At 41.9% G+C, this 27,868-nt stretch overlaps 1 protein-coding gene across 5 annotated transcripts; it reads right to left on the bottom strand.

Annotated features, from left to right (window-relative positions):
- Window positions 1-441: 441 nt before the first annotated feature.
- On the bottom strand, window positions 442-27,365 carry grid2ipa (glutamate receptor, ionotropic, delta 2 (Grid2) interacting protein, a). 5 transcript variants are annotated; one of them, XM_069713429.1, is made up of 23 exons: window positions 26,910-27,365; window positions 25,073-25,326; window positions 24,644-24,976; window positions 24,394-24,548; window positions 14,634-14,909; window positions 13,669-13,754; window positions 13,457-13,526; window positions 12,784-13,080; window positions 11,353-11,504; window positions 10,947-11,114; window positions 10,383-10,501; window positions 10,123-10,270; window positions 9,188-9,519; window positions 5,501-7,894; window positions 5,260-5,347; window positions 4,709-4,798; window positions 4,297-4,493; window positions 4,036-4,191; window positions 3,601-3,687; window positions 3,341-3,470; window positions 3,059-3,177; window positions 2,788-2,952; window positions 442-2,020 (listed from the first exon to the last, which is right to left on the bottom strand). In XM_069713429.1, exons 1-23 carry the CDS (start codon window positions 26,989-26,991, stop codon window positions 1,940-1,942), a joined length of 5,979 nt encoding a protein of 1,992 aa, XP_069569530.1. In that variant the 5' UTR covers window positions 26,992-27,365; the 3' UTR covers window positions 442-1,939. The 5 variants fall into 5 exon arrangements, with proteins under 5 accessions (XP_069569530.1, XP_069569532.1, XP_069569531.1 ...); XM_069713431.1 differs by having other exon boundaries at window positions 5,501-7,882; XM_069713430.1 differs by having other exon boundaries at window positions 10,395-10,501.
- Window positions 27,366-27,868: the final 503 nt, after the last annotated feature.

Genomic DNA, 27,868 nt, shown 5'->3' with positions numbered 1-27,868 from the left:
CTTCTGCCAGTAAAACAGTTAAATGATTGCAGAGTGAGTTGTAAAGTCATCTTAATTACATAAAGGAAGTTGGCAGTGATAAGATCATATTAAAGCAAGAGAAAGGAAATGTTTGTCTGTGTCTGTGTGTGTTCATGTCCAGAACAGAGACATCCAGATACAGGCTTATTTCTCAACAAACAAATGGTCATGTGAGATTATGCTGCAACATGGCAGATAAACTGGTTACAGCAAGAGCAGGTAGTTGTAAGCAGGCTGGGAAGACGTGTGATTTTATTTACAAAATAGAAAGCTGGAGGAAATGCAGACACAAGTGTAGGAGGCCTTTGATGTTATCCCCCTTGTACTGTCAGTGCATCCGGTGTTATTTCTGCATAAGACATTTCTATTATTTTTTTCATCAGAAGGCTTAAAATAAAAAAATTTTCAGGCAAACGTGGATCTCATACAACTCTTTATATTTGTCAGAATTAGGTTACAATAAAAAATACAGACTTAACACTTTATAGGCCTTGAATGGGAAGCAATGCTTTAGAGGTTTATATTCTGTAATTTAAGCAGGAAAAAAATAACTTACAGTACACTATCAGGCTGCAGAACATTACTCTTACCATGATAATTTGACTTATAATTTAAAAAATATCACTTAAAGCCTTAGTTTGTACACAGCATATCTGAGAAGCTGGTATGCTGCATTATTAGTTGTTTGAAAATTATGTAAAATGCTGCATCTGCTACTCTAAACCCAATGACGCTGTTGTCTGCTTCTGAGTGGTATAACACTACGATCAATCCATACAACACATTCAAGAGAAATACGTGGGTAATATATTAAAGTAACAAAGTGCTTCATAAACTGTAGCATATGCTTTCTTTATATTATATTATTCTGCATAGTCCACACACACACAATATATCACATTTACACTTTTAACACCTAACAGTGGAAGACAGCTAAACATTCAGGTATTGCACAGTGCCCGCTGTAAGGTCCACATCATCACGTTCCTGCAGTCTGTTATTAGTGTCTTACTGACTGGAGCCAACTTTAAAAAATAAAAATAAAAATAACTAAAACAGGTATTTTTTTCTTTTATAAAAACAAACAGTAAGTACTAACTCGCACTGACAATGTCTCGTATATAAAAGTTGGATTAAAAGTTTCATACAAGAGTAAATGGCTTAAAAAAAAAAAAAAAAAAGATAATAGGGCTACAAGTGGCATGGTACCAATTTGGAAAACTCCGCTGACATTGAGGCATAGATACAATGCAGTAAATGAAACACAACCTGTCATCAGGACAGCTGATGTCATTAAGTATTTAAGTGATCCTTAGTAAATAATTTATGTTACATTCAGTGTGGTGGGTGCCTTACAAAAGTAAAGAACATGTAAACTAATCGGAAACTGCTTTTAGGGTTTCTTCTGAACCACCAAGTTTATGTGAATATCTATTTCAGGATAAAACGTTTAAATCTATGTCTTATTTGTGGATATGTCACAAAAGATATTATTTTGTAATTGTCATAGCGCCCTACGCAGGTGTTCAATGACCTAAATTCGGTCTTAAGAGAAATATAACTTAAACTACAGGATGTTACTGATTAACTATCATTCAAACAGTAGAGATACATAATCTTGACAGTCAAACATGGTTGTGTTCTGCTGACTGGTCTTAACCATTTTAGCCTTCAATACAAGAAGATATATATATAGTACAACACTGGTATAAAGCTAAATTATCCATCGTGGATGCAAAAGACTTGAATATTTTATTCCAAAGTTTGTCCTTCTTCCAAAAAAAACTTTGTTTTTTTCTTAATATTGTACACTGAGTTGCGTGGTTGTGTTTGAACATGTTACATTGTTTGTGCCTGTGTACATGTGTATATACTGTATGAACTGCTGTATGGGGTCATCTCCGATGGTGGATGTGTGTTACCAGGCCAGCGGGGAGGCCACTCGTGGACTCCGGGGGCTCTTCGGGTTTTCTGCAGCTTGCTTGTCACCAAGAGCTCTCTGTGGTAAACAAACCAAAAGGTTTTGAGGATATTTCTTCTTTTTCATTACTCCAGTTTGTGAATAATACTTTTTTGCTGTGTATATTTATATTAATGGTATATTTTAGATTCAGTGTTGTTTTTTAGGTTTGGGTATTTACATTTTATACCTTGGCCGAAATTGCCATTATTTTAAGAATGATTAGAAAGAACATTAAAAACTTCAGTTGATAAAATTTCTTTTCTGATTGATGAATCATTACAACTGATTTCAAGCAAAACACAGATGCCTTTAATTTTAAGTCCATTTACTTTACAAAACAAGGAAGTATGTTTGTGAATCCTGCTCTCTTTAATCAGACTTGGCTTCTGCAGAAAAAAAAACCATCCAGACTCAAGGGCCTGGCAGGCTGCGTCATGCTACCAGATACTGACTATCATCTCGGTATCTAACAGTATGATCTTGCTGGTGTACATGATGTAGCTCATTATTAGCACAGTACTCCAGCAGATAGTTTTCTCTTTTTGACCTAAAGCTGGTTGTGCTCATTACTTAACAAACTGCAAGGGCATTCATAAAAACAAAACAGAGGCAGAGCAGAAAATGTAGCAAACAATGAGGTAGTCATCAGTTTATCTGCAGTTAATTAGATTACACATCACAAGGAGCAGAGAAAGAAAAAAAAAATCATGTTGGCAGATAGACTTGAAATGCAGATAGACTTGACTGTACATGTGAGAGGAGGTATCATTTGGCTAAGGAAGGGCTGGATCTTACTTGCTCACCTCAAACTTGGTCATGAAATCTGAAAAGATGCCAAAGAAGGCCTCAGTGTTGGTGGCCTTGCTGTCCTCTCCGAAGTAAGTGGCAGTTTTGCTATACTCTTCCATGGCTCTCTGCTGCAGAGAGTCCAGAGACTGGATTGCTGGATGAGTATTTTCCAGAAAGTTCTGCAAACCTTAAAGTCAAGGGACAACAGACGTTTCACCTCATCTGCTACATCGTATTTCTCTGTGCTCTGTTCTGCTATTTGGCTACTTTTTGTTTGAAGGATACACTCATGACGACAGCAAAACGGTCCTCAGCCGTCGCCTGCATCTTCTGACAGGCTGAGCGAATGTCCTGGATGGTTGTATGAAGGTCATTCAGGTCTGACGTAATAGTCCTCTGATTGACTAAAAGACAGGTGTGTGTGTGTGTGAGAGGGAGAGAGAGAGAGAGAGAGAGAGAGAGAGAGAGAGAGAGAGAGAGGAAGCAGAGGTAAGAGGAAAAGGATAAATAATGTCAAAAATAAATATGACATTTTTTAAGGGGCAAAAGTCAAATGTATCTACCTACCTTTTGCTGCAAGAGGAACCATGGTAAGATCTTTGGAAAAATCCAACACATCAGGAAAGTGTTGACACAATGACTTGACCAGAATATGCAGAAATGTGGACTTCCCATCCACTGTTTTAGTTGTGCTCAGCTGTCGAGGACACAGTGGAGTTTTTCAATGCATAAGCATAATACGATGAGACAGAAAACAAAGATTTCATTGAAATACACAAACATCTGGTCATATGTTTAAATATCTATCTATCTATTGTATGACGTACCTCTGTAAGGAAGTTGATCTTGAAGCCTGTAGTCTTGTTGGTTTTAGGCTGGCTGTTATTCAAATAGTTTCCCATTGCCAACACAAACTAAAGGAAGATAAAATGCAATACGCAGAACTACATCACTACCTTAGCAGTAATTCATCTTTAAACTTCTTCTTCGGCAATCAAAGTCAAAAACGCAAAAAAAAAAAATGAAGATCTGGTAAACTGTGCCCAGTTCTAATTCATGGAAAAAACATAATTCTCTGTTCCTCAAATGCGATTACGAAAAACCTCTCCCACAGTGCAGGTGATTGATGTTTTTTCTGTCCAAGTGTCTCAGTATGACAGAGAGTTGTGAAAGAAAACACTTCAACACCATCATTATAATATATTAAAATGAACCGTAAATAACATTTTCATTTTTAATCATTTTTCAGAACAGCAGGTTACCTCTAGTATCTTAGCCAGCTTCTTGCTGGTCTTCAGCTCCATAGAGGCCTTGTAGATGCAGTCGTACGCTCCCCTCAGCTCCTCTGTCTTCTCCTGAAGAGAACACTTGAAGAGGAGGCTCTGCAGACGTGTCTTGTACTCCGGTACTGATAACATCTGATGAACAGGCAAATACGCAAAATACAATAAACTCAATACAATAGGACAAGGTGTAAGATCACACAAAGAAGGATTCGTATTCATGTGAAAAAAAAACTATACCTGCAACACAAACTGGTCCGGCTCGCTGAGTTTGCTGGGGTCCTGTCTGTACGCGTCATATTTTTTTACCTCCTCTGCATCAGGGGCGTACAGCAACAGCTGTTTGATGTGAGCTGGCTCCAGCCTATCTGTGACCATGTTCAACAATATCTGACGGAGCTCCCCAGGAGACAGCTTCAGGTGGGCTATCAGGATGGCTAGAGGTTGAACACCACAAAGAAAAAAGAAAAATGCTTCATTCTGAAACAAAAGCGAGCCTATAAATGAAGGATATCAGAGAAAAATAGCTCTTTATTGATATAATTTTCATCTTGACATTTTAATTTTTTATAATATTTCAAAGAAGGAATACTATATATATATATATATATGGCAACAAACACATGCAGCAACAATAAGAAATCTTACTTACAGGCATTGTAAGCCTTCTTATGGGACAGAATTTCTATAACATCTTTCTTCTTGAAGGTTTCTAGTTGGAAGGATGGTTCTGGAGCAGGCACTAAAAATTCAATCAGTTTTGAATGTCAAATTATATGGAGGTACGTGTAAGAGGCTGGGCAAACAAAGGGAGAAACACATTTAGTATATATTTTCAATTGATTTCTTAAAAGCAAATTAAGAGGAGTACGACAGGGAGTTAAACTGAAATCCTAAAATTACAGTCCAAAACAATGAGTTCAGGGTTGAAATACATTCAATGATTAAATAATTTACACATCAAAGATGAATTTATCAAAGAATCTGGATATGATGTTCAAAAATTTTATGATGTAAATGTTTCTGTCAAATCAACCAAATTAAGTATCTGCCATATACTGCATAAATAGGTCTTACTCTCAGATTAATCTATAATTCTTAACACAATAGTTTATGGTCTTTATCTGTGCTTCCATTTGCAGATATTCATACAGATGTCAGTACACTTGTACATGTACAATTCTGACATACACATGTACTCACTGGAGCCCTTCTGTGTCCCAAAGTGCAGCTCCAGATCCAGATACTTCACCATGTCATGCAGTTTTTCATAGTCAGAATTTGCTCCCAACTACCGAAGACATGCAAAAATGTGAAAACTAAATGTCTGGATTCTATAGTTAAAAAAACAAAAAAACATTTTTAACTTAGAATTCAAAATGTGAAGTCTGTTGCATTTTTTTTTTTTTTTTAAAAGCCTTTGTCCTAACCTCACACAACTCACCTGTCCCCATATAGTCCCCTCTGAGTTTTCCACCTGCTCCCAGCGCAGCCTCTTCACGCTCATGTGGTTGGAGTCCATTCTGGTGAAACGGCCTCTTGGCAATGGTGGAGGGGAGCAGGGTGGGGGCAGGGGTGGAGGTGGAGGGGGTTCAATATGCTCCGTGGGATCCGAGAGAGAGTGTGGGAGGGACTGGGGCTGGCCCTGGTTGTGGGACTGTTTGTGGTGGGACTGGGATTGTGACTGGTGCTGAGACTGCAGCAGGTGATGTGAGGGCTGCGACTGCGGACGGGCGGTTTGGGTGGAGGACTGGACTTGGTGCTGGGACTGGTGGTGCTGGGGCAGGGGCTGGAAGATGGAGTGGGTGGGCTGGTGCGGCTGGAGGGGCTGAAATGTGGAGAGGAGCGGCTGGGGCCTGTGTGGCTGCTGGGGAGGATGGATGACGTGAATCTGGTGCTGGTAGTCCTGAGGAGGAGGCTGCGGGGTCATGTGGTGGATATGGTGGATCTGGGGGGTGCCCGAGTGTTGGTGGGTGTGCTGGATAGAGTGGGGTCTCTGGGGAGAGGGTTTGGTGGGCTGGGGGTGATGGGTTTGGTGCATCTGCTGCTCTTGGTGTCTCCCCTGCAGTGACACCTCAGTTTGATGATGACCTTTAAGACTTCTCCGGCTCTGATGGGAGTGGCTGTCCCGGGTCAGCTGAACTGGGAGGGAGGCGGGCTCTTGCGGGGATTGATGCAGAAGCTCTGTGGAGGAGTGATGGGGCTTGGGTTGGTGCATCTGATGGGCTTGATGGAGAAGCTCTGTAGAGGAGTGGTGGGCCTGGGGTTTGTGTATCTGCAGGAGGAGCTCAGTGGACGAATGGTGGGGTTGACCCCGATGCATCTGTTGAGCTTGATGGAGAAGTTCAGTTGAGGAGTGGTGAGGCTGCATTTGGGCCGCCTGGTTCAGCAGCTCTGTTGAAGAATGATGGGCCTTGGATTTGTGCATTTGGTTCAGCATTTCTGATGAAGAGTAGTGGGAACTGGCTTGCTGCATCTGCTGGAGCACCTCGGCGGATGAGTGGTGGGCTTGGGTTTGCTGCAACTGGTGGAGCATCTCAGCAGAGGAATGATGCGCTGGGGCTTGGTGCATCTGGTGGAGCATCTCTGCTGAGGAGTGGTGGGGTTGGGTTCTTGTGCCCTGATGACTTTGATAGATGGCCTCAGTATACTGACCTTGTTGGTTGGGGTGGACTGTTGGTTGGGGTGATGGTTGGTGAGGAGGAGGAGCTGAACGAGACAGACGTCGGTGATGATGACTCTGCTGGGTCTGCTGCTGCTGTGCTTGGCGCATCATATAAAGAGGGTGGTTAGCGCTGGGATGGGCGGAGTCCGGAGAAGGGAGTGGCGGTAAGGACTGGTGTAGCTGTTGGACAGGCAGAGGCGAATGGGCTTTCTGCTGTGTTGGCTGGGCAGGCATCGAGTGGTGGCTCTGGTAGATCTGCTGCAACTGTTGCTCTTGATACACTTGCTGCTGCTCCTCGTAGGCTTGACGTTCCTCGAAAGCTTTTTGCTCCTCATAAGCTTTACGCTCCTCAAAGGCCTTTTGTTCCTGGTAAGCTTGAAGCTCCTCAAATGCTTTCTGTTCCTTGTAGGCTTGACGCTGCTCATATGCTTTTTGTTCCTGGTAGGCTTGACGCTGCTCGTACGCTTGTCTTTCTTGGTAGGCTTGCTGCTCTTGGTATATTTGTTGCTCTTCAAAGGCTTTTTGATCCTCATATGCTTTCTGCTCCTCATAAGACTGTCTCTCTTTGAAAAGTTTCTCCTGATAGGCCTGCTGCTCTTGGAAAAGTTGTTGTTCTTCATAGGCTTTCTGCTCTTCATACACCTGCCTCTCCTTGTACGCTTGCTGCTCCTCATAGGCTTGTCTTTCCTGGTAGGCTTGTTGTTCTTGGTAGACTTTTAGCTCTTGTATGGTAGCATGGACCTGAAGGTCTTCCCTCGAAGGGACAACTTTATGCAAGGAGTGGCGTTTAGGTGGTGGATTACTGCGGGGAGGAGGGGGCGGAGGAGGGCCAGACTTCCGGCGGATGGGCACGTATGCTCTTGGGGAGTGTTCGGGAGTATAGATAAGTTGTTGCTGCTGAGGTTGAGTCTGAGCAGGTGCTGGAGGGGGAGGAGGCGGGTCATTGAACTGAACGGGTGGGGGCGGGGGAGGCGTCATGGGGGGCGGGGGAATGTGATCAGAGGAAGAGGAGTAGGTGAGGGAGGAGGCATTCTCTTCACCGCTGCTGCTTTGAACGTCACTCGGGCTGCTGAGCTCTGGAGCCACAAATCCTCCGTTTTCATCCTCGTCCACCCCCAAATCGTCTTCATTATCCTCATCATCGTCATCTGGAAAACCCATCTGCACAATATCCTGGCATTAACACCAATTACACTTAATTAGACCTTTAATGTCAAATTGGAACTTGTGAAATTCTTTTGGTAAACATGTCAAGCTATATGAGGTGGTTAAAAATATGTTTACTTTTTTTTTTTAAATGGCAACAATAGGAGTTTTTTTTAAACTTGAATTCTAATCCAAACTCTTGATGCTTAAAATACTCGTAGGTGTGCAAAGTTCTGCAGAAACACATGAATATATTTCACTGCCAAAGCCGTACTAACCGTTAAAAGGCAATCCTTTGCAAACTCTTTAAAACACAGGTTTAAGTACAGGTTTACTAGTGAGATGAGTATTCCCTCTGTAACCCAGATTATTCCATAAAGACTTTGAATATTAAAAGTGGGTAACAGGAGTGAGTGATACATTGTGTATGAAACAAAATGTCTTACAGTTGTTGTCATAGCCAGTGTGTTCAAGCTATTAATAAATATTGGGACTCACAGCTGGTTTTAATGGCGCTTTGAATTTCGAGGGGGGATTGTTTGAGGTTGAAATGATGAACCTCAAAACAATCAATCAATCAATCAATCAGGGAAACAAACTCTGCAGGTCAACGAAAATCTGTTGTATCTTTTGGAGTGACATCCTTTGCTTTTTGCAATTTTACACAAAATATTTGCTTTTGAACCCAAATGTCTTGTAAATGTGAAGTTTTATTGTAATTTCATTCTAAATGTGAAGTTGTATTTGCTCATTTTACAGGAAAGTACAGTATGTCCTGTACCCCTTCTGTATGAGTATGTGTGTCAAATGGCTGTGTCCTATTTCACATTTGGACACGGGGCTTACATTAGTGCACAAGAGGGAGTCAGTGCACCATGTGGAATTGACCTACAATCACCAGAACCTATGGAATCATGGGAAGTTTCAAGAGAAACAACACAATGAGAAGTTCACTTTGACTCCTCTCTGTGTGTATGTAGGATGACCGGAACCTTCCTTCGACTCAGAACAAGTTACAATTTCTTCTATACACAATATTCATGACGCTTAAAAAAAAAAAAAAGTAATTAAAAGGTATTTTTTGTGATGTGTACACCAAAAAAAAAAAGCAACTTCTACATTAAAATGTTCGTAATGTGCAATGTTTATGGTCACAAATGTGTTAACAGGCTGTTTGAAATCTAATTGTTTCAGTGCTGAAGGTTTCCTGTTGCTACAGGAATAACATTTATCTATTACAAAGTTATTAGCTGATGATGCAGAGCTATTTCATATCACTGAATCCTTTTTTTTCAAAGTGCAGTGTTGATGTGACTTTACCTCCTCATAGTCATTTTCAGGAGTCAAGAAGTCATCGACGATGGCCACCCTCTGTCCCAGCTGCTCACTCAAGGCGTCCAGAAAGCGGTCTGTGTCTTCTGAACGAGGCGGTTTGGAGAAGGTGTAACGCCGCTTGCCGCTGCGGTGGGTGGGGGGACTAGATGGGTAGTCAGGGGGCTCTGGAGGAGAAGGAGGGGGGCTGTCCAGGCTGATGTAAGGGTTGGACTCCCCACTGGTCTGGCTCGTCAACCCTGATGGGTAGAACTGTGATGGAGGGGGACTGGGGAGGGGATCTGGCAAGAAGGCGTGGGATGGGTGGCCTTTACGGCTACCTGAGAGGATAAGGAGATACGTATATAGTTATATAATGATAACTAAATCTTAGCTACATAATCATTTTAGGTGCAGTACTTGATAGAAATGTCTCTCTACTGACACCCAGAGGTCTATGAAGAAACATAACAAACACAAGAGTTTCCAGTCTGACGTTAAATGACTCAGTTAAGTGTGATCAGGTCTTTTGCTCATACAAATCCAATCCAAGGGTATATTACTGTCCATAAAAGAAAACAGACTTTTGATTGAGGGGTGTCTTTAATGGTGTGTTTTCTAGTTCCACTTCCACCATCACCATATTCTTATATAGGTCACTGTTTGAGACAGAAAATAGAGGGTTGCTTCAAAACTCAAATCGGTTGAGTCAGAAATGGTAACTAATCCATTTCTGACTTTGACCTTTATGATTCTCGCTCTGCAGCATTTTTTTTTTTTAAACATTTCGTTATCCTCCTTCCCTCATACAATTCCACTAAAAAAAAACACATCCACTCATCGATGCACACAATAGATCAGATAGGTTTTTTTTTTTTAAAGTGCATTACTTATGTTTAATCCGAGGTGCTATGAATTTAGTGTAAATGTATACTTTAAGCTACCTGTGTTAGCATGTATTGTAGGAGATGCTGTGCGTGAAGGAGGTTCCAGATCCAGTAAACTCTCAGGGGCAGGAGGAGGGCGACTCTTCAAGGACTTGGACCTCTTGGTTGAATACATGTTCTCCAGTTCAGCATACACGGCTGACAGCTAGTGTGGTGGAAACATAAAAATAAAATAAAATAAAATGAAGTGAGAGTTTTTCTCCTAAATCTGTGAATAATGATGAATTCTACTATGATATTTTATCTTGAAAACAGACCTGGATACATACATTGGTGAGATTGTTGGGGGTCTCAGGGAGAGAGGTACCATCTCCTGACTGTCTCTCTCCTGGAGCCAACCTCATCCCTGTCTCCAGTACTGTCTCTGTACGAAGGCCTGTGGGAACACACCCATTAGAATTAAACTAAACTTAAGCACAACTTGGGTAGCTGAGTTAGCTGACTGGACCATATTTTCGTTTGCCATGGTATTTAGGGTGTAGGTTTGGTTAGTAGAGTCTGGCCTTAGATCAGCAGCGAGGCGTACTGGATTTAATCTAGTATTAGGCCAAGCAATTTTGGCTACACGAGAATGCGTTAACTATAATTCAATGTATAAATAAGTATGTTCTTTGTCAGCCACACCAGTAATGTAAAAGAAGTTGGTAACTGGAAGCAAAAGTGAGTTATTACAGAACATCTAACTGGACTGTGTTCACAATCTCAACAAAAAATGTGGTGTGTTAATGGTAAAAGAAGTCAAGGGGAGCTGTTGTGGTCGACATGTTACGGCTGCTAGTGATGGCGACGACGACGACGACGGAAGTAATGAAGCTCAGTACCCATGCCCAAGTGTGTGCCGATGACCAGGTCATCAGAGCTACGTCCCCTCACACTGCTCCTGTACGTGGTCCCTGTCACCCTCATGGAGCTGCTACGGCGGTGGGGCTCAGGGACAACCTCAGGCTCCGGAGGAGGGGGAGGTGGTGGTGGTGGTGGTGGTGGTGGAACTGGAAGACACACACATACTAGCAGTGCAGAGGAAGAGGCACAAGGAGTGTGAAGGGCTGCAGCACCCGAGCTGATTGTATTTCAGTGAGCCGGGAATTTAAATTTAGATCCCCACAATCATCTGTGGCATTCAGAGTCCATCTCATGCACAAACCCATTTTCATTCAACACACAGGCCTCAAACGTCACATACAAACAAATGTCAGAGAATGCTGAAGAACAAGTGTGAGCACACACCTGGTGCTTTGTATCCAAGAAAACGTGAAATCTTGCTCTGGCAGTGTTCCTGCTCTTCGTACGTCAGCAGCTGGTAAACGAACTGCCAGATCATCTGTTTGGCTGGAGTATCCAGCACCGGGAACACATCCACGATCAGAGTGTCAACATTCCTGTTGCCATGGAAACACAGGTAAGATGACAGAGACCGCCTGGTTGTCCAATCAAAAGTCACAGGAATTAGTCGTAAAAGCAAAGTGGAGCTTGGGTGTATGACCAACCATGTATACAGGTGATGAAACAAAAACCTGTGTTCATAAATTTATTCACAGAATTCTTTCTTTTTTTTTTTCTGAATAAAAAAGTTTTGATTTGTGTATTTCTTTTCTCATAGGAGACAATTTGTTCCCTCAATCACAAGTACCAACTGTGACCGGTGCATACCTAATGAGCTGATTTTAAGGTGTTTATATTGTACCTCTACAAGAACAGAACATAAATTGCGGGAAATTGTCTGGGTCAAATTTCTTTTCCCAGAGTGAAAAATTATCTTTACCTAAGTAACACCAGAACATGGAAGATATAAATAAAGTACATATAAAACAAGAAATCAGTAACTTAAGTAAAAAAAAAAAAAAAATACTACAGATACAAGGAATAAAACATTAAAAACAAAACTGCGGACAAAGCACCCTACAGCAATATTTAACTGCACTGTCTACAGTACAGGAGGTTCTTTTTTGGTTACAGTTTGTTTGTCTGTTAGGAGGATTACAGAAAATCTACTGGCCCCATTTCCATGAAGTGTGGTGGAAGAGTGTAGAATGGGCCAATGAAGGACCCATTAAATTTTGATCCACAAGTCATTTTTCAATTTTATTAACATTGTGAGAAAGAGCATTAGGCCTACTAAATATCATACCTGCTATGGTAGAAAACTTTAAAAAAGACAAAACAATGCAAGTTTAGAAATACAGTGACTCCATATCACAATCCACATTCACAGGCACCAGTAATCCTCTGGGATACACATGTACTTGCCCAACTTAACACAGCAAGCAGTCGTTATTGAGCACTCAGGGACACAGGTTTCATATGGCCGAACTGGAACCAGTGCAATAGCTGAGATGTGAAGCTTCAGCTGGGCACAAGCATATCATTTCAATAGTTTCAGAAATATATCCACACATATATAGTGGTTGCACTTGCAGATTTGCAATCATTGAAGAGTGGACTATAGGCCTTAGTGGAAATCTGCACTCTCTAAGTGCCCTTCTTTTTTTCAATGTAATATGTAAAGCCACTTTATAGCACCTTCATTTGCCCCAAATCTCAACAAAATACAACAACACTAATTTATTCTTTTCAATAAAATTTTTTTTATCACTGCACATTCATCTTCTGACTCCACCCATGCACTCCCTCCTTCTCCTCTCCTTGCCCCTTGCCCACCTGTGCTGGAAGAAGTTCTCCAAAGCCTTGCAGATGGTGTACCTCTCCTGGATGGTCAGCAGGTGCTCCAGCTGTTGTCCAAAGGTGCGACCCTGAACCCTGATACTGGGAGGCAGAATCTCAGCTACCCACTGTAGGGAGCTGAACATAGGAGAGCGAGCACGCTCTGTGGGAACGCCGCTCCCCACAAGGTCCTGCTCTGACAGGGAGAAAGTAGGCGGACCATCCTCCACTACCAGGGTGGGCATGGCACCGCTTCCCTGCAGCATGGACACCACCTTTTCATGGGAGGAGGTCCTACAGGCAGACACATTGTATGCAAGGTGACATAAGCAGATACATTTTGCAGGTAAGCTTTTTAGCAGTGGGTACTTATGCTGGTTATTTGGTCTACATCCAAGCTACATCCCAAAAACTAAATTTCTATGATGTACTCACTGTGCTCATTCATGTGAAATGACACTTTTACTTGCTTCATTAACTGTGAGCTCAACAAACAACAAAAAGTTTTCAACAGCGGAACCATATTAACATATTTATTTTTACTGGAAATCTCTTTTCCATCTAGTTTCTGTTTCTTTTTGGGCAATTTAGTTTAGACACTGCATAGTTTTACGTAGAGCTTGAGTACAAACATGAATATTTGCAAATGTAATGTGGGTGGGAGTTCAACCTCATGTCCAGTCCATTGAGAAACAGGATGCGGTCTCCTGGTTTCAGACTGGCCTTGTCTGCAGGGCTCCCTGCAGAGCAGAGAATAAGTGACAGAAAGAGATTCTGATTTGACCATTGCCCCATTAAAGGAAGACTTAATTTCTATAAAGATATTATTGAGTTCTGTTAACTTTTATTGCAGTGTAAAAACTGAACATGTACTTAACTTACCGGGGATCACAGAGTCAATCCACACTGGAGCATGTCCCCTAAGAGTGAAGCCAAAACTCATGTTGCCCTTGCACACTCTCACTGTCCTAAAGAGACAAGTTTAGACTTTAATTAATGATTGAAAACCAGAAGCTCTCTAATGTAAAAGAAAAGCAGGCCTTCAAAAATACACTATCACAAATAATTCCAAAACTAACATGGTTAATGTATAATTATGAGCATGTTTATAATGTGCCACAATAAAGTAAGATATGGATTGTGATTAAAAACAGCCATGAAAAGACCAAAAAACGTAATTGAAACGCAAATTGTACTCAACTAAATGAGGTAGAATTCATTGATCACAGCTCATTGAACAGTTTTATAACCGTGATCATCAAACAGACCTAACTGAAAGGTTCTACTGCTCATTCTGAAGGAAACTGAGTCTAAACAGGGCTCTCCAATAGATTTTCATATTGAGCAGACTATTTTAAATTCGCATCCTGCATGAACAAGCTTACTTAAATATGGACAGCGTATCCCCAGGGAGCTGTACAATATTTTCATAAACCAGAGGAATAGCAGAGATTAGTAGTTTTTTGGGCCCTTTACTTGTATAACTTCAGGAGATGGTGATAGGATGTTTATAATCAAGTTGTTTATGTGTATTTTGAATATATTTCCATGATAAATGTATTCAGGACTTTAACATGTAAGCAGAGAAGCAGCCGACATCAATTCATGAAAAGAAACAACGTCAGAGCAGAAGAAGAGAGCAGGAGAACAGGCGTGACTGTCTAAATAGATTTATGTTTCCCATTGGCTTCACCACTGAAGGTCTCAGAGACAGATAAAGGACGAGCAGACAAAATGCTGTCAAATCAAAATCTCTTCTTTTCTGCAGATATGTGTGACCTGTGCTCCTCCCTCTCTTTGCCTCAAACTAATTTAAAAATTACAGATCACTGTTGCATAACACAGACCTGCAGTTGGTGGTGGTGCCACTGGAGTGGCCGGCTATGAGAGAGGTGGTCTTGCGCATGCCTCTGGCAGGGGGGGCCACTCCTTCCTCTGCGTGGGTGCGTGGCACTGAGCTAGCGCGGGTGGAAACAAGGAGGCGTTCGGGGTGATCCTCGCTTCGACTACGGCGGAGGCGATTACGGCTGGGGTCACTGAAGCTCCGCCCCTTGAGCCGGCTCATCAGGCTCTGGGAAACCACCTCGTCAAAACGCTCCCGGTGCTTCTTGGGAATGAAGATCCTGGCAAACATTGTGGAATCAGACACAACCTCAGATTGACCAGCAAAGCTCAATAGGAAAGCAGAGGTGGAGAGATTTCCTGTGCAGTTTCTCTCCTGTGATCAGTGAAAAGCGATTTCTACAATATCATATACAAGAAAACAAAATCACAGCAAAGCAACATTTCAGCCCAAATCCCCCAAAACTTTAGTGTCTTTGACATGATCTGTCAAAGCATCCGTCGTCCAAAGTAGCCAAAAAAAAAACAACAGGGATTCTTGTTCTGATTTTGTATTATTCCAGCAGCAGGATCCACTTAATTGGTTCGAAAATAGTTCAGTCCATATCGTCTCCTGGGAGGGTAGAGGCAGGTAGAAGGGATTGGTCCAACATTAAGTGTGTGCTTTTGCAAGGGTTTGCATGTGTGCGAGAGAATGAAAGAGATGAGGGATGAGCTTTGTTGTGTGATCCTGTCACGTTAGCAGCTGCAGGTAAGAATGTTCAGTATCAGTGACAGCTCACAGCTAATAATACAAAAAAGGAGGAAGCTCAGTGCCAGAGACACCTCTGGGAGAAAGCACTCCACTCCACTCCCCCTTTACTAGAGTTATTTCCCCCTCCCATTACCAACCCCCAATGTTTCGTCTTCTTAAAGGAAAAACCCAGCATACTCTTTCATTTTTGTTTGTAATATTTAGTGTGTTCCAAAGTGTTATTATGAGTGTAGTGCACCTACAATAACCTAGTCTGTTGTGAGGGCTGCATTCATGTAGATGAAAAATTAGTGTCAAGTCAAAAGAAGTCAAGAGAGAAATAGAATTAGTGAGAATTGTCTTATATTTTAGATGCACACTCTCTTTGAGGCTCAGCGTACAAAATATTATTGCTCCCTTCTATGACAGATTTCTACCTGTAAGACGATTCAACATCAGCACACAAGGAAGATAGAAGCCTTTTCTGTCTGTTTGTGAGGACCTAACACTCAAACCTAAGATTTACCACTGATGTTTTAAACTGCTTGAAATGTCTGCTCCCATTAAACACCCTTGTAGTTACGCTGTCTGCTGCATGTGGTTTATATTTGGCCAATTATCTGTAAGAACAAGAAAAATACTTAACAAACTAACGGAGATGACCCAGAAACAGAAGAAGCATTGCCAGTAACTGTTTTGAAAAGTCTTTTAGGGTGTTTTTTTCTTTAAATATAGGGTGCTTAAGCTCTCTCTCTCTCTCTCTCTCTCTCTCTCTCTCACACACACACACACACACACACACACACACACACACACACACACACACACACACACACACACACACGCCTAAGTTGTCCTTTTTCTCTTTTGCATATCTTCCTCCCGATCCCACCTACAAAATGATACTGCCTCGATCCTCAACACAACTTTCTCTATTTCTCTGTGTTCAACATGAATCTCCTGGGTACTTCCACTGTGCAGAGAAGAAAAGAGTGCTTTAGTTTTTCAGAGTGCACCAGTTCCAGTGCGCCTTGATATACACAGCACAACTCCATATTTGAATGCCACTGTTGAGAATAAGGCGCCGGGGTGCAGTTTAGTTTTTAAAGCTGTCACAGTGACTTTACAGGTACATTTGGAAACATTGTTAGGAGGCGAGGATTAAATGATTCTAAATTTGGTAGTTTCCTAAAAACATGCAGCAACTATTGGATATGAATCAAAAATGACACATAAGATGAGCTGCCTGCAAACTAATATCTTAGAATGCAAAGTTGAGCGAAGCGAACACATATTTCGCGTATGGAGATTTCTTACAAAGACAAAATTCGGACTCGGTAAAGGTCAGCCAGACACCTCAAACTGATCCAATAAAAACTTGACTGTATCAATATCCAGTCTGTGTATGGGTATAACAAACAAATCTGAGACTGTAACCTTTATAAATCAGGACATGGAGTCAGGTCATTTAAACCACTCCCAACATCTGGGGCTCATCATACATAAAGATAATAAATTCAATACAGTCTCTGTAACGTTAGTCCCATGAGAGTCTTACGAAACACATTGTTCATTGCCCTGGTAATGATCTTACACTTCATCAATACAATTATTTAGATTCCTTACCAGTTATCACCTGCAACTGATGATAAAAAGAGTATAAATATGACACGGCAGATTTTGGCCTCTGGACCCTATTTTAGCACAACACACTTGCAATGTATTTGCAGCAGTATATTGCAATCTTAATTGTTCCCAAACAATATAAAATCAATAGGTCTGCAGCAACAGAACAGTTTGTCCCTTTGACAATTTCTTGGTCTACCATCCTGTGGAGTTATACGCACACATCCCAATTACTGTACATAATGGGAATCCTGAACTAAACGTGTCACAGCGAGTCACAGCGTGTATGTTTTGCCACATGATTAGAACCAAATGTTTGTCGTGGCTTTACAGCGCTGGACAAGATCAGATAATGTCACAAAAAAGTCAAATAATGTAATCAATTCCACCATTAAAAATGTTGTAATTAAATTTCTTCTTTTAAAAAGCACAAACTAGATGCTCATGATCCCAGTAAATCAAGATTTAATCCATATCATTACTAATCTCAGCTATCTTCAAAAGGGTAATGACCAACTCTGTAATCACTGGGCAACATTTGCCCTAATTTGATTATGTTAAAATGGATTAAAATATCACACAGCAGGAACAGCCCTCATTTGAATGATCAGTGATTGTATACTGATAATATTTTTCGTGTTTCTTCGAGTTAAGAAATTAATTCAGAATTCTCAATTGCATCTTGAGAAAGCATGGAAAACTGGACTCTGCGGTGGTACGCACATTGTTTCAACAACTATCTACAGTGTAGAGTGATATAATGACTTTTTCATGTCAAAAACAGTTATAATACTATGTATGGTGTTCCCCAAGGCTCAATCATGGGCCCACTTATATTTAATCTGAGGTAACACAGTAATACAATTTAATCTCTTTTGATGTGGAAAATCTTAGTCCTGTTAATACACATTAATACAAAATTGATGTGTCTACTATTGCACAATGAGAAAAAAATGTAGTGAGTTTGGTGCATGTGAAAAAACACTCAAATGAAAAAAAGTGTGCAGCCTTTCTTTGCTAAAGACGGACAAATTGTTGGAAAATGTTTTGTGTTGGTCCAACCAATAGTGTGTAGTGTGAGTTTTCTGGGACAACCCTGGTCACTGCTCAATATTGTCATCAATGAAATGACAATCTCTTTCAAAGGTACAATTTCATGTGCTTATAGCCGAAACATTCTTATAAATGATAAACCAAGGGGGATAGTGTATGCAGGTGACAGTGATTAAGGGCATGGTGTATTTGTGCAGTAAGTCAACAGTTCCCCGCAGGGCTGAGGTGTGCTTATCTTTGACACCAGGCTGCTTTATACTGCTTTATTGAGGGCAAGTTTTGTATAGCAAGAGGAGAACGATAATGATTTAGCTACAGACGTAACGAACAACATTGAATAACAGAAAGTAGTCAATAACCCTAGCCAGTAGGAAGCCAGAGTGACTGACAGAGAGAGAAAGAGTCAGAAGTACAGTGTAAGTGAAAGACAGACATGCAGTAGGAGTAGATGAATTGAATACAGAAGAATAGCAGAGAAAGCAGAGGAAGATATGGAGACATTAGCGGTACAATCTGACAGTGAGAGTAAAAAAAGAGAGAACAGGAGCTCTTTCTAGGCCAGGGTCATGTAACTATTGGGAATAAGCTGTGTAGTCTGTGCTTACAGTCTATGTAGGCCACACAACTTTCCCCAAAAACGTCACCATGGTTGCTTGGACAAACGGCAGATAGGGAAAACGAAACAAAACACAATGAGGCCATGTATGTTGTTTTTAATACAGTCTCTGGGTCTATATCATCCTAACAACTACTGATTTATATTGTTGCCATCACCTGCAACAACCAGCAACAACCAGCTTCTTGAAACTCTGCTGTCATGGTCTGACAACAGTCGAAGAAAATTTCACCTGTAAAATCTTGTAACCTGACAAAAACATGTGAAAAGAAACTTCACAGCTTTCCTCCAGTGAAGTTGGATGTAGGCCTTGGGACGCCCTCAATTATAAGGAGGGCGAGAGGAGTCTATAATTAGGTCTGAAGGAGGGGTGGATCAAGGACATGATGCACAGAGGGATGAATGACAACTGCAATCAGCTGGAAAACTCATTGCAAGAACCATTATTATCAGACCCACTTCTGATTAGCCAATTTGACAGCTGGGCCAAGTATGAATTTGCAAACACGAAGCACAACTTGAGACACGGAGGGATAAAATTACAGAGTGGATTTAAAAAGCTACAACCATCTAAATAAATAAAAAGCATCAGTAGTAGTTCTGAGACGAGTTTTGATAAAATACAGTGGCTTTCTAGGAATGTTTTGCATGATGGAATAAAATTTATAGGCAGTATAGATTTTCATGTTTTCACATGCAAACAAAGTGTAAAATTATCATCAATACAAACCTTAATAAAAAAAAAACACAGAAAGCAGTTGCACAATCATGCTTCAGCAACTTCAAATACAATTCAGCACAAACAATACAAAGCACAGTGAACGCTGCTGAGATCAAAAGAAAAGTGCCATACCGAAAGTGTCTGGAAAGGCTCCTATCCCTTCCCATGGCTCTTCGGGGCTTTGAGGAAGTGCCTGAGCTCACTTAAGCAATGCAAATGCCTCCTTTCTATCTCGGTGAGTCCCCATCTAGTTTGAACAAACAACTCTCCCGGACAAAGGACAAAGAAGAGAAAGATGAGAAATAGGAAGGTGTCCTGGATCTCAAAAGCACTTGCTGCAGGCTCAGAGAGCAGCCAGTTTAAGTAAGAGAGAAAATGAGCGCGAGGGAGGGAGCAAACTACAAGAGTGGCTGTGGTTTACATCCCTCCACACCTCCAAAACATCCTCAGGCAGCAGCATCAGCTGTTCTCCAACTTCATGTTTGGGGCAGCACACTTTATGCGTTCCCATCTTTTATCCCCTTCTTCCTCAGGTACCAAAGAGACAAAGGGCCAGGGTAAACACAGGGTAGTCTTCTTAGTCACGGTTAAAGAATAATCCTTATCATTGAGTTGTCCATCATTCGGCGGTAAAAGGTAGTGAGTGACAAATCTTGTCTTCCCTCGGTGGAGGAAGGAAAGAATGAGATGAACAGAGGAGTAAGTGAGGAGGGAGAGAGGAGAGAAGTGGAGGAGAGAGGAGAGCCCCAGTGGAATTGAATAGGCAGGTCAGCACAATGGCTACATGTGTGCACTAAATAGTAATGTGAAATGTGCAGGTACTTTTGAGAGTTGTGTTTGCGCGAGTTGTGTTCACTTGCAGCGCTCATATTTCTCATTTCTACGTAAATGTTAACAACTATCCAAGTATCTACTGACACCTTCCACCAATAACAATTCATAAAACAGAAACATTATGGTGTTCAAACACCAAAGAAAATGACAAAACAACTATACTGCATCTTTAATCCTGGGTTGGGAATCAGTCTAATTAATTCCCATCTTTGAAGTCTATATCCAGATACAGTATGAGACAAAGGCCTTGAGGTCTCTATAATTTCAGTGAATCATCACAACAAAACAGAAACCACATGCACAAACGAGCTAATAGGTGTTCCGAGACTGTCTCTAAAGACTCTCCTCATGTACAATCTTTTCCATAACTTTAAAGCATTTAAGCACTTGCTGACCCTTGGGCCTTATTGCCGTTTAAGAAATGACACCGGCAAGTGCGTCAGGAAACAAAGAGAGAATTTATTAAAAGAAGTAGGCTGCTTAAAAATAGAACACATCCAGTAGGAGGGTGAAACAAATCGGCGAGGGGACAGAGGCAGATTGAACAGAGCGTGGCCAAGTTGTTCAGGTCTTACAAGACGTACAGAAGAAGTAACTTCAAAAGCTGTTACGTGTACACACACACACACACACACACACACACACACACACACACACACACACACACACACACACACACACACACCCTCCCCCCGTCCTCTGATACAAGACTTCTAATTATCAGAGCGAGATAGGGTGGGTGGAGAGTTTTCCCATTTGTTTGCGTATGCACGCGTGAGTGCGCGGCTGTCACAGGAAGTGACAGTGATTGAGGTAAAGAGACTGACAGCCTAGGCGGCAGAAGAAGGAGGAGGAGGAGGAGGAGATAGCGAGTAAATAAAAGAGAGAGATCCAGTTTCAGGGGGCAGGCACATCAATTCTCCACATCCAAAACAGCAACACTGGCACCCAGCTCCGGATAAAGCACACAAATCATCTCATGTGATGCGTTGTTGTCTGTTTTTCTTAATTTCTTCGTCAGTGGCTTGCGTTTCTGCTGCAACGCTCTGCACACATCTGTTCAGATCACTGTGATTAGATGCGATAGGACAACCAGTATATATTCAATCAGGCAAAACCAGAAATCAATATCAACATATTTAGACTGGCACTAACTCTGTCTTGACACAGCTAACAGCTACATGAGGCTGCACTTGGGTACAGCCGTGCTTTGAACTAAATGTTAATGTTACCATTGGCAACGTGCTCACAATGACAATGCTAACATCCTGATCTTTAGTGTGTTTAATTTTCACCATGTTTCCCATCTTAATTTAGCATGTTAGCATGCTAGCGCACGCTAATTAGAACCAAACTTAAAATACAGCTAAAGTTGATGTGAATGTCACTTATAAAAAGTTGAATATACAACAATTCATCCTGAGGGGAACATGAATGTGAGCACCAAATTTTATTAAAATCCATCAAATGGTTGTCAAGATATTTGCAATGTAAACCTCATGGTGGCACAAGAGGAAAAGTACAAGGATCGCCAACCATTTGGATTCATTATGTGGGCACCATGGAGGTTTTGTACCAAAATGTATGTAAATTTGTTAAGTAGTTGTTGAGATATTTCTCAAGATAAGTAAAAGGTTGACCTGCTAGTGGCGCTAAATCAAAAGTCAGGAAATAACTACAATCAGAGGACCGACGGACCATCAGGCCACACTGCTATTCCTAAACTAAAAAAAAGCAGCCTTGAATCATGATTATTAAATATATCATCAGCCCCAAGAATGCCAGAGTACGTCTACGTTAAACATTTCCCCAGATGCCGGAGAGATCTCATTGTCAGCAGAAATCTTTTATACGAACACCGCTTTGAGGCAAAGCTCGTGGACAAACTGGCAGCACAACTCTGCAATATTCCTGAAGCAGATTATCCCAAGATTCTGCTAAATACATTCAGGGCTATTCTAAATGTAGAATATAAAAATATGACTTTCCTTGAGAATACAAAGTCAATAATACCGTATAAAAGAAAATGTAAAGCAAAACTATAAACAGTGCTGATAATGACAACATTGTAGGCAGAGAAACAACACAATGAGCAAAAACATAAAATCCTGTCAAGGCCACAACGCACCTGAACTAAACACCACCAGTATGGAATTATGGGTAACTGCAGTTATCTAAAGATAGAGTTGATTTTTCTAAGGTACGACTCCGTCTCTCATTAGAAGAGTTGCAGTACTTTCTCACAGTCTAAAGGTGAGCAAAACAGCTCAGTCCTCCGTGGGTACAGCTAATGCATAATTAATGGGACTCCTGTGCAAAACAAACATTACAAAGCATTTTTACAGTCAGCTTTCTAAGAAGGGAAGAGTGCTTTCAAAGCTGTAGTACAGATGGCTGTGATCAGAGGAAACTGCGAAGGCTGGACAACAGCTTTGTTTTTTAGCTGCAGGGAGAATAGCTTACTCACCAAAGACATGAGCCATGGAGAAAAACTCAATGTAATTGATTGTAACAAGTCTGCTGTTGTAAAATGCTTCAACAGCACGACAGCTTCCTTAATGACCAATCATAAATTGCCACGTTTGACAGACACCAAGGAACGCTTTGACAGCAAACTTGAGGACCGGTTACATGCAACTTCGGTAAGGGAATCAGAAAATGAACCATGCCACTCGGTTTCTCAGTACTCACCTGAGGCAGCAGTTCATAATTTCCTCCAGCATGGAACTTCAATGCATCGACTGTGTGCACGTGTATGTTAGAAACAGCGCCGTGTGCGTGGAGATTAAGCATCTGCATGTTTCTCTGTGTTTGCATGTGTGCATATCTCGACCACCAGCAGCAAACTGGCTGTAGCAGCTGAGAGCTGCATGCAGAGGAGGGAATAAAGAGCATCCAGTGATGTGATCCACGAAACAAATTGGTGCGTGTATCAAAGAGTGCATCACAGCTGACAAGAGAGAAATGGGAAACAAAGACACCAACTGAGAAAAAAGTAAACGGAAAAGATAGAGAGAGAGAGAGATAGAGGGGAACTGTGTGTGCAGCGGTATTGTGTCTGGGGATTTGATTTTCTGATCAATGCTGAGGAGGAAGAAATGCAATATTCGGCGGGGAGTTTATAACCATAACCTACCACCCAAGGGCAGCAGTCAGTGCCTGATATTAGATCAAAATCGTATTCACGTGTGCTCTTGATGTACGCTCACACAGTTCAAAGTAAAATGTTCCACAGAAGGGGGCTCTAAAATATTGATTTCATAGGGTAATTAATGTGTTTTTGCTCCCTAACTCTGCTCCCTAACTCTGCTCCTATTGTTAGGTAAGCCTACACTGTGCAGTAAACCCTACATCTGAACAGTTTATATGACAATAGAGTACGAGGCCCCCAGTGCACAAGAAATTTCAAAAACAGCTTTTTTTGACTATTGATTTTCTCAGTAAGCAAACAAGAATCAAATATGGATGTGTAATTGAATGCCTCTGGATTTAGTTTGATTGACAGTTCATGGGCATTTTTATGTTTCAAAAAAGGTTGATCATTTATTCAGACACACAATATGGATTACTTGGTATTTGTCACATGGCTGTTAATAAACTGTGCTTGTTGTGTTTTATCCCCGAGTGGCAAATATTCGGTTATTTACTAAAAGTTTTAGCACTACTCTTGTAAAAAAAAAAAAAAAAGTGCATTCCAAACAAAACTAACAAAGCCCAGAGGCGTTTCAGTTGTTTGGTCATTAAACCTCCCTCAAAATAAACATCTCAGTTACGTGCCAACAATACACGACGGGACGTAATGCAACTCTAAATTTTACACACCCTTTAAGATTTTAGACTGAAAACTGCCCTGCATTGGCTAAAACATAAATGCATTGCTCTGATTGCAATGAAATCAGATGTAAAGTCATGACTGCAGCAGAGTTTTGTTGCACAGTGAGTCTCCCCTGATTGGTATGGCAGAGAAATCTGTTTAAGTCTGGGAGGAAGGAGCGAATAAACAGTTTTAAGAAGCTCTCTCGTATCTGAGAAAGCTTCTTTAATCACGACACGAAAGGACTATAACACTGGTTGATCACTGCAGTTGACCTTGCAGACTCAACAAGCATTCACTTATGTGCTCAGACGATCATTACCTGTAAGTGTGCCTCTGAATGCGTATGTGAGCGAATGATTGGCTACCTGACACTGTCAATCAGCTGCTGATGCTCCTCTGTGAACAGAATGTCGGGCAGGGCCTCGGCCAGATTCTCCACATCCCTCTCAGCAGCGTACTGCTTCAGCACCTCGAACAGCTGTTCCTTCACATCTGGCTCCTCTCCTAGTACTTCCTCCACCTGATGCACAGACATCAATATAAAAAATGTGATTTAAAAACCCCCGATAAAAATAGATCAAAATTACTTTGAGAAATAAATAATTTCACACTCACCTTTTTATTGAACTCCATGGCCTTGTGTGCACGACTCTCCCTGATGCTGTCACCGCTCTGTGACAGCACCCTCATGCTGCTGCTGAGCCGCTTGGGCCGACGAGCCATACTGAGTACGCCCAGACGCAGAGGTCGACCCTGAGCCGCTTTGATCATGGTCGCTGCAGTTTCATGATGCTTCACTGGGATGCCGTTGACCTCCATGACGTAGTCCCCGGCCTTGAGGCCACTGCGACCGGCCGGACCGGTGGGCATGCAGTCGTCAACCATCAGCGGGCTGTCTCCCACAATGGTGAAGCCAAAACGGCCATCTGGGCCTGGGGTGATGTCAATCTGAGGAGGGGGAGAAAAAAAAAAGGGAGGGCAGAGCTGTTTTCATCATTGTAGAGCTGAGTGGGTGCGTTTTACCGTTTTTATCCACCAGCTGACCTGTTCGATCCGTGACACCACCCCAATGCTGGGTGGCACTGTCTTGAGGGTCTGAGCGAGTGCAATTAGCGCCGGCGTGCTGAGGTTGGTCACATCCTGGCCCTCAATGTCCACCACTTGGTCCCCAGGCTGCAGGCCAGCCAGATAGGCACTGCTGCCCTCCACCACTGACAGGATGTAGCTGGGCCCAGTGCCTCCCAAGCGGAAGCCAAACGCCTCCGGCCAGTTCTGGTTGGTGGCTGGGAGGCCGAGGACTGGATGACACACACAGATAGATAGATGGCATGTTTCTATGAAGACATTAATACACTGCCAAAGCACAGGCTAAGCGTGAAAGGGCAGCCAAGTTACTAAATCAGTTCACAATTCAATAAAGGAGCTAGCGCTCTTTAATGAGAAGGTGAAATCTACCACCACGTCTGCTTTACTGCTTGCGGGTTATGTATGAGAGGGCTGTGAGGTGTAAAATGGAGGTCGAATGGTCCATTGGTTTAAATAGGGCATCTAAGTGATGGAGCTGGATAACTGTAGCAGCAGGTACACTGGTCTATTTAATGAAGCCACAAAATGTCAAGCCACAGATGTTATGTGAAAATGACCAATATCTAGGTACATTTATTTTTAAAAATTGTATTTGACCGAATCACAGTAACAGGATAAAAATAAATAGACTGACGGAGGTTGGTGTGTGGCCCATATGTTGAACCGCTGGCCTTCCCTTGGTCACTGGCCTCATTCTACTGCTGCAAACAGTGTCCCAACAGACTCACTTGACTTCATCTCCACTCAGCCATCTGGATACATCAAATATAGATGTAGGACAATATATATATATTGATTAAAGCAGTTTATCATTATTTTTTGTTCGAAAACTGGATACACTGGAAATCTTTGTCTTTATTATTATTATATTTTATCACAATAATTATTTTTATTTTTTTTAACTCTCATTTCTTTGCCCTGCCCTTTTGTACTTTGCGTTGTTTATGTTAGGGTTACTTATAAATATGGCAGACTACAGTTCAATAAATCGAGTTTATATTTGTGCCAGAATCATGAGAATAACAGCAGCAAATACCTGAAATGAGTAATTTAACAAAACATTTTTGTCTAAAATCAAGACAGCACCGCCTCAATCAGTGATTTTGTCAAATGACACAATTATCACAAGGTGCAAAACTGGTAAGAAAAACATATAAATGCAATAGGCAATACTTGTAGGAAACGGTATAAAACTGCAGTCCTCCATCAAACCATCAGCAGCACCAAACCATTTTTTTTTCCTTTTTGAAACTGATCAGAGGTAGAAAGATGGAAACAGACGGAAAAAGACAAAATTTGAGACAAGAAATAAAACTCACAAAAAAAATGCATGAGAAGTGAAAAAGAAAAAAGTCTGTACAAGATTTTGTAAAGAAATGCAGAAATTTCAGATTCGCTTCCATGCAAAAAAAAAACAAGAAATCAGATCTTACTGGAGCACAGGACCTAATGTTCAGATGTGGGTGAGAAAATAAAACATATCTCAAAGTCGAGGACTCAAAGAGTCACAGAACTTGGTGTCAGACTGAAAAGAAACATCAAACTGTAACTGATTATTGATCTAAAAATAGACTGGGAAATCACCGAAATGGAGCCGTGAATCATAATCTTTTCACCCTACCAGAATACAAGCAGCACAGTCAAGACTTCTTTCTGTCCTATTCTCTCCAGCTTGCGACCCAGATACTCATCTAAGCTCTGGCTCCTTTTAGCTTCCCTCCTTATCTTACCTCCAGCAGACGAAGCAGTTCAGGAACATCATGGAAAAATAATTATTTCAAACAAAGACACTTACAGAAATCTTTGGAAGCACTCCGGGTCCCAGACTTGCTTTGGCGCAGGGAGAAGCGGCCCTTTCTGCTAAGGAAACGCCTCATCCTTGCCCGGCTTGCGGCAGGGCAAGTTCCAGCCAGCCTATCTTCGCCCCCCGGCCCCGGGGGTCGATGCAGCCAAAGAGTGTCGTAGGACACCCTCGTGCTGCTCCTCACCTGAACTCACTGTATCCAAAAGCCTCTACCCAAGCTAAGCAAATCAAGCACACCTATAAGGTCACATCCGTACGTTACATAGGCCAGTGCCTCCCCCTGTTCTCAATCAGAAAACCAGCAGTCTGGAGCTGAGCAGAGGGAGGCCGGAGGAGAGGGGAGAGCGCCTGAAAGTCGGGCTCTCCATCCTGGGTAAGGCAGTCCAGCCTCAGCCCAAACCCTGTGGCTGAGCGATGATCACAAAACTGGGACACACTCACTTGGTCCTGAAATGGTTCTTTGCGAGAAAAGGTACTGCGAAGCCCCATTTTTCTATAAATACCTTTCCCTCTCTCTCACTCCCACCCTCTCACTCTGTCTCCCTCTGTTGCTCGTGTGGATGAGGCCCTCTCAGAGGGCTGAGGAATGACCCAGAAACTGTGTGGTGTACCAGCCAGGGACACTTCTCTGATTATAGCGTCTATGTTAACCTCAGTACAGAAGCCCAAGTTACAGAGACGTAGCCTGCAGATAAGCTCAAGGTTACACGCATCAAATGCAGCAATGTTTCAGCTAAGCCAGTCAGCTGTAGTAAATTTAGCACAGGAAAACCAATAATACCACAAGGTTAACAGATTTAGTTCTCTGCGTTTCAATTATTCCAAGTGTAACGGAGCTTTCATGTGTCCAGGAGGGAATTGGGAGCTGTGGATGCTGTGCTTTACCTGGCGGGTGTGTGTGTGCTCTCAAAGCAGGTGGTATTCACCTGACATGGTAGAGGACATTCACT

Source organism: Brachyistius frenatus, unplaced genomic scaffold (assembly GCF_029030835.1).
Source record: "Brachyistius frenatus isolate BFR_SWC_R1_liver_20210118 unplaced genomic scaffold, ASM2903083v1 Contig_119, whole genome shotgun sequence".
Lineage (NCBI taxonomy): Eukaryota > Metazoa > Chordata > Actinopteri > Embiotocidae > Brachyistius > Brachyistius frenatus.
This window is presented reverse-complemented; position numbering and strand designations above follow the sequence as displayed.